The sequence below is a fragment of the Cucurbita pepo genome, chromosome LG08 (assembly GCF_002806865.2).
Source record: "Cucurbita pepo subsp. pepo cultivar mu-cu-16 chromosome LG08, ASM280686v2, whole genome shotgun sequence".
NCBI classification, from domain to species: domain Eukaryota; kingdom Viridiplantae; phylum Streptophyta; class Magnoliopsida; order Cucurbitales; family Cucurbitaceae; genus Cucurbita; species Cucurbita pepo.
The window spans coordinates 9,848,079-9,855,171 of NC_036645.1; the positions used below are offsets into that span (position 1 = coordinate 9,848,079).

At 39.1% G+C, this 7,093-nt stretch overlaps 3 protein-coding genes across 3 annotated transcripts; 2 read left to right on the forward strand and 1 right to left on the reverse strand.

Annotated features, from left to right (window-relative positions):
• Positions 1 to 164: 164 nt before the first annotated feature.
• On the forward strand, positions 165 to 1,471 carry LOC111799819. Its single transcript, XM_023683298.1, has 3 exons — positions 165 to 635; positions 733 to 880; positions 1,091 to 1,471. Exons 1-3 carry the CDS (start codon positions 255 to 257, stop codon positions 1,309 to 1,311), a joined length of 750 nt encoding a protein of 249 aa, XP_023539066.1. The 5' UTR covers positions 165 to 254; the 3' UTR covers positions 1,312 to 1,471.
• A 541-nt stretch (positions 1,472 to 2,012) lies between these two features.
• Positions 2,013 to 3,601, forward strand: LOC111800199 (pentatricopeptide repeat-containing protein At1g08070, chloroplastic-like; the record flags this gene model as incomplete). Its single annotated transcript, XM_023683792.1, has 1 exon — positions 2,013 to 3,601. A coding segment is annotated over one exon (1,398 nt), but the record flags the coding sequence as incomplete, so codon positions are not given.
• Positions 3,602 to 5,204: 1,603 nt separating this feature from the next.
• Positions 5,205 to 6,839, reverse strand: LOC111800200 (protein PHYTOCHROME KINASE SUBSTRATE 4-like). Its single transcript, XM_023683793.1, has one exon. The coding sequence runs from the start codon at positions 6,837 to 6,839 to the stop codon at positions 5,205 to 5,207; it is 1,635 nt and encodes a 544-aa protein (XP_023539561.1).
• Positions 6,840 to 7,093: the final 254 nt, after the last annotated feature.

The following is a 7,093-nucleotide window of genomic DNA, read 5'->3' on the forward strand; positions in this document are numbered from 1 at the left end:
GAGGTTAAGGTTGAACTCTAATATTTTGATGAATATGAATAGGTTGAACCAAAATTAATTGGAGAAATTATTCAATTGATTAGTGGGAAAATGATAAGAAAGGTTAATGCAAAAATAAAATATCTACATTTCTTTGGTCGACTTAGATATATCTTTTTCCCCTAAAAAATGGGTGTCCACCAGTTCAAAGCCACACCCGCGCACGAAACCGAAGAAATGGCTCCAATTCTCCAAGCTTCTGCAATTAATCACCAATGGCTTCTCTTCCATCCCTCTGTGTTTCCTCCTCCGCTCCATCCCTTCTTCGACCTCATCGCCATTCGAACACCCTTTTCCGCCATGGAAGCAGCCTCCCGACCCCTCCAAGAAACACCTTTACACGTGGAAAAACCACAACATCGCTCTCCTTCCGCACCTCCTACCGATTCGCCGTCGATCACGAAGACGAAGACGAAGACGAGCAAATCGCTAGAGAGTTCAGCTTCGACGAAGCGGTCGATCTCTTCAACCAAGGAGCTTATTACGACTGCCACGACGTTCTTGAGATTCTGTGGAACGGAGCCGAGGATCCTACCAGAACTCTAATTCATGGCATTCTCCAGTGCGCCGTGGGACTTCATCATCTCTTTAATCGGGTTCGTGGTTTGAAATTTAAAGTTATTTCATTTGGTAATTTCGATGCTGTGTGTTTGTTTCTTGTGGAATGGAGTTGAATTTGTTGTTTTGGCTCAGAATCATAGAGGAGCGATGATGGAGCTTGGAGAAGGACTGTGTAAGCTGCGGAAGATGGAGTTTCAAAATGGCCCTTTCCATACTTTTGAGAGGGAGATTTCTGCAGTTTTGGACTTCATTTACCTGACCCAGATCGAATTAGCTGCCTGTGAGTTCTTTTCTTTCACCTTTTTTTCCCATTACAACTCCAATCATTTCCCTGAAAATTGATTTAGTAGTAATCGAATTATATATATAGTCTATGTAGTTAACAACGATTGTTCTGAAACTTGAATCGGTTGTTCTTGATTTTGATACAAATATGGTCACTTGATTCACCATTGTCATGAACACATGATTGTGTATGGATTATAAGCAGGTGATGAGAATGTGTGCGTTACAATGGAGGGTTCAGAGAGATCATATGAATTGCTTGGAAGATATGGTGCAGGACAGAAGCTGTATGATACAGAGGGAGAAGTTGATGGAAGTATGTGCATTGTGTTCTCTCCTCAAACGTCTCAAACTCATCCATTAAGGGTAAAGCTTCCTACTCTTGCTGCTACCAAACAACACCTTTTAGCTCTTGACTACCGTTGATATTCTTGGTGTTCTTGTTTTACATATATGCTTAGTGATGAAGAAAGAAAGATCTCTCATGTATACAAAGTGATAGCATCCTTAGGTTATTATTTAAAACTTTGAATACAATATTTGTATATTAGAAGAGATTAATGATTGAATTATACTTTTCGTCTATGAACTTTGATGATTGTGTATGTGTAGTACGGGTGCATATAAAAACTGACACACCGAATTGAATTGAACCAAACTAACTGGTTTGGTTCGATTTTCCATCTTGCACTGGACATCTTGATTTTGAATTTCAAAAAATCGGAAATCTTTGATTTTGTTTGATTTGTATTGAAAAGATTGAAAAAGTTGGTTCTAACTCTAGAACTCCTTTTCAAAGTTTCAAGTCCACCGCTAGTAGATATTGTGCTCGTTGAGCTTTCCCTTTCTCCTCAAGGTTTTTAAAACTTATCGGCTAAGGAGAGGTTTTCACGTGGTTATAAATAATGCTTCATTTTTTCTAACCAATTGATGTGAGATCTCATCATAGTTAGTAGTCACACATGGTTAGTTACAAAATATAGAGAAACTTTAAACCATTTAATCTTTTGTTTTTAAAAATTAAGTCTGTAAATATTAATTTTTTGTTTTTATTATTATTATTAATTTTTGGCTATGTTTTGTAAAAAAAAAAAAAAAAAAAAAAAAAAAAAAAAAAAAAAANTAAGATTGGATTGGTGCGATTCAATGTTTATGTGTGTAACACGTTGATGAGATTGTATTCCGTCTGCGGCTCCATCGACGCTGTGCAGAAGTTGTTCGGCGAATGTCCTCACCGGGATTTGGTGTCTTGGACCACGCTCATTCAAGCGTTTACGAAGGCTGGGCTCTATAGGAAAGCGGTTGGAGCTTTTATGGAGATGTGTGATCTGAAGCTAAGGGTTGATGGGCGGACTCTGGTGGTTGTCCTCTCTGCTTTCTCCAACTTGGGAGACCTGAATTTGGGTCGGAAAGTGCATGCCTATATCCACCATTACATTGACGTGAATGCAGATGTATTTGTTGGCAATGCCTTGTTAGATATGTACTTGAAATGTGATGATTCGAACTCTGCTTACAAAGTGTTCGACGAAATGCCTGTGCGAAATGTGGTTACTTGGAATGCTATGATTTCGGGGTTGGCTTATCAAGGCCGGTACAAGGAAGCTCTGGACATGTTCCGTAGGATGCAAAGAACAGGGCCCAAGCCAGACGAGGTTACGTTAGTAGGGGTTTTGAACTCTTGCGCGAACCTTGGAGTTCTTGAGTTGGGTAAGTGGGTTCATGCATACATGCGTAGAAATCATATTTTGGCTGATAAATTTGTTGGGAATGCACTTCTTGATATGTATGCAAAATGTGGAAGAATAGACGAAGCTTTTAGGGTGTTTGAGAGCATGAAAAGAAGGGATGTCTATTCATACACAGCCATGATTGTTGGGCTGGCCTTGCATGGTGAAGCAAACTGGGCATTCCAGGTCTTCTCCAGGATGTTAAGAGAAGGTGTTGAGCCAAACGAAGTAACATTTTTAGGTCTTCTCATGGCTTGCAGCCACAGTGGATTAGTTTCCGATGGCAAGAAGTACTTTTTCGACATGTTGAATACATATAAGCTTAGACCTCAAGCAGAGCATTATGGCTGCATGATTGACCTTCTTGGGCGTGCAGGTTTAGTGAAGGAAGCAGAAGAGATTATCCACAGCATGGAAATCAGGCCAGATGCCTTCGCTTGGGGAGCTCTATTAGGGGCTTGCAGGATTCATGGAAATGTCAACCTCGGGGAAAGTGTGATGCAAAAGTTGATGAATTTAGATCCTGGTGAAGATGGTAATTACATTCTTATGACTAATTTATATTCTTCTGCTCATAGATGGAAAGATGCATTGAAATTAAGAAAGAAGATGAAAAGTAAGAAGATGAGGAAGACTCCTGGATGTAGTTTGATTGAAGTTGATGGTGTTGTTCATGAATTTCGCAAGGGTGACAAGTCACATCCAAAAAACAGAGTGATATATTCAGTATTGGAAGGAATCGCTTGTCATTTAAAGAGCTATGGGACTGTGGAACACAGTACATTTTCATGGTAGACTTAAATTACTTTGTCGATCGTGGGAGAGTGGGATGAAGAAATTACTCAACTTGACCGAATCAGCTTCATGCTCTGCTCCCACTTAAACGGAAAGGCTTCGACAAGTAAGTTCCCACCTTTGCTTTCGTGTATAGTTGCCACTATTTTGAGTAACAACACATAAATTTAAAGTTGGAATTTATTCCCTAATTTGTTTCCTTTTAATTGCTACAATTAAAAGATTACATATATATAAAAAAAGAAATTTTTTTGTCATTTCTAGAAATCTTTCTAGCCCACCTCTATTGATACGACCACATCTACAAGTTAATAATCTTGTTAATGTGCTAACAGGTTATAGTCGTTGAAGTTTTAGTCTTGATAGCTTAGCTTTGATTTAAGAACTTACCCCGACAAAAACTAAGGGGAAGAAAAAGAACCCACCTTTTTCTTAAAGATTCCAAGTGAGATTCACTTCGGCTTACTATGCTCTGAACTTGTTCTATCTTGAAGTATGTTTAACTTCACCTGTATGAATCATACTGAGTTAACTTTTTTTTTTTTTAACTTTCTTTTTTATGTTTGTGATTGTTATGGTGAAATTATCTGATTACTGTGACCTTTACTTAAGTAAATTTAGAAGTGTAATTTGACATGAGATTATAATCTATGTATTCAACTATTAATTTCTTCTAGTAGATCGTTTTATTCTTCTGGTTGCTCTCAATTGTTAGATTTTATTTTGAGATTTAAATCTTCGTTTGAAATAAATATGGTCGGATTGGTTGGACCGGTGAATTAAGGCTTAGAAAAATTTGGACCTTCAATGGCTGAATTTAAGGGTAGACCAAAATCATAGTTGAGTTATTTTTTATTTTTTATTTTTTTCTAAAGCCATCAGTCTACGGCCCTTCCCCCTCAATTTCACGCTTTCATCTCCCTTGTTGGAGGTTTAGAGACAGTTTTACACCAAAGTGAGTAAAATCTTTATGGCTTTTTGTAGTAAATTTACACCATGTAAATGAGTCTTAAATGTGAGCATTAATTTTAGGATTGTATTTTTTTTTTTTGGATTGAATCGAGGCTATGTAGTCTTAAATAAATTTTGTTGATGGAATTCGTTTTGAGTTAAGTATCTGGAAGACTTTTGGGTAAATTTAGATAGGTATGATTTGTACTGTGTGACAAATGATTGATCATGTATGTTGTTGGCAATTGTGATGTTTGTGCATGTATTGTAGACAACATACATGAATGTGAACTAAATATCATGATAGGTGGGGTTCGATTCTACCGATTGATGTGAATTTTCATAGGGTAAAGTCTTCCAAACTTATTTTATATATATCACTAAAGAATTAGTACAACAACATGAGGTCATTGAACAAATTATAATACTTTATACTAAAAAAAACAACTAAAAGGTGGAAGTTGAAGCAATGCTCGTAGGAGTTGAATCCTTCGAGTATTGTTTGAGAGGAGGCTGTAATCAAGTAGCCGATTCGTGAGCTAGCAGAGCTGTGTAACTACGATTTTGTTTAAAGCGGGTGGAAGAAAAGCCAACAAAAGTAATTCAAACTCTAGATTTAAAGTGAATTTATTGAAAGTACTAAGTAAAGTAATTGAATGGAAAGTTCACCAAACTACTAATTCACACAATTATTGGAGAGAGACAAGGCTATAATGAAGAGGGGAAACAAATTGAAGAGACAAGATAAGAAAATAAAGAGGTGGGAGTGTTGGAAGAGATGGCGGTGGAGAAAAATGGTGTGTCATTCTCCATCACAATTATAAGAGAAAGAGTGCTCCCAAATCAGGCAGCAAAAGTAAGAGAGTGGCGAGCTGAACTAGACCTTGCTACTGGTGTTGGTGGCTTCTTCCCCAATGGTGGCCTACTCCCCACATGCTTCGTCACCGGCTGTGGGCCCACACTCACCGCCTTCTCCGACCGACAGCTCAGCAACCCGTTTCCCGATGACGATCTTCTTCTGTGGTTGTTATTTTTATTGATGTTGTTTTTCTCGGTCCACGGCTCCTCCACCTCTGACATGTTGGCGATGCTTGCCCGATCAAAGCCTTCAGCCGTCGTGACACTCCAATCGATGCTTGCTTCACTTGGCTCATACCAATCGGTCGATGGCGTCATTGGCTCGTCAAGACTACAATGTGTGGCCGCGGCATTCAACCCTAGTCTTCTAGCTTCTAGTTCCATTGAGTCTCGTCGGTGGAACATGCTGGAGTATGAGATGGTGGTGGTGCTAGCAGTTTGAGTGGAGAAACTTTCGATTTCGAATAGGTCTGAGCTAGCATCACTAGCCATGTCATCGATGTCACTGATGATGGTGGCGTTGCCACCAGTTACTGCAACGTTGGCTAGTATTCGTGATTTTAGGTCGTTATCACCATTGCCATCTTTGACAGAGCTCGGTTTGAAAACTTCTAGAGAATCTCGAGGTGGGTCTTGGATTAAAACAGGGTTTATGGATCTGATTGAAAAATGATCTTCATTGTTGCTGTTGGACTTGTTTTTCAAGATGGGAAAAGAGAAGCTAGTGGAAGCTATTACACGTTGTGTTGTGGGACCTTGAAGAAGCAAATTTGGAGGAACACATTTTTGAGTGCTCCAAATCACGTTGTTATCTGAATGTTGCAAAAACATTGTGTTGTCACTCGAAGTTTTCTTTGACCACGACGAACACTCTGATTCAGAATAGTTGTCTTTGTCTTTGGTAGTATTGTTGTTGTTGATATAAGGACGTGCTTTTGGGTCTAATATCACTTTAGACTCATGAACTTGAACCGACTTCTTTCCAATACAAGGACATTTAGAGCTCCCAAAAATCCATCTTCCCGTTATAGACGATGACATCGGTGGCTTTCGAGTTTTCTTCTGCGAATGAGGACTAGAATCACCGCGCAAAACCGATACAGAGATTGCTCCAGGAGGGTTTGAGAGCAACCCTGTTTGACTGTTCCAACTAGCCTCCGACGAGGCGGTCGGTGTAGTAGAGTGAAAAGATCGAGCTCGATAACTCTGACGATACCCATCAATGGAGGCAACAACAGGAGAGAATTTAGAAGCTACCACAGATGACGGAGGAGTAACACCACCACAAGTCCAAGGTTTGGATCTAGATAATTCTGAATCCTTATCCGAATCCTGATCTTCAGATTGTCCCTTCAACATCAACATCGGGTCAATACTCGTCACAGGAGAAACCTTATTGATATTGTTGGTTGAAACCTCATTGAAATACTTCTTTGCATCAAAAATACTTAGCTCAGAGGAATCATCAACAATGGTACAACGAGCAAGAAAGTGGTGAGGATGAGTATCAGAAGCCTCTCTTCTGTCTCTCATATCATTATGGTTGCAGCCAAAGATTGGTTTGTGAGATAAGCCTTCATGAACAAAGCTCATCTCAGAAGTAGCTGCTCTTCTTTCCATCAAAAACCACAGAAAGCAACCTCACCCTCATAACAAATATTTATGAAGCAATGATATGAGAGAGAGAGAGAGAGAGAGAGAGAGAGAGAGAGAGAGAAGGGAAAAGGATGACATAATCACATGAGGTTGAGAGCTATGCTTCTTTTTTCATCAAATATTTTGCAACTTTAAGGCTTTTATTAGTGGGAGAAAAACTATTGGAAGAGATGAGAGCATCCAAGTTGGCTATCAACTTATGAAGGGATGTGGGTCAT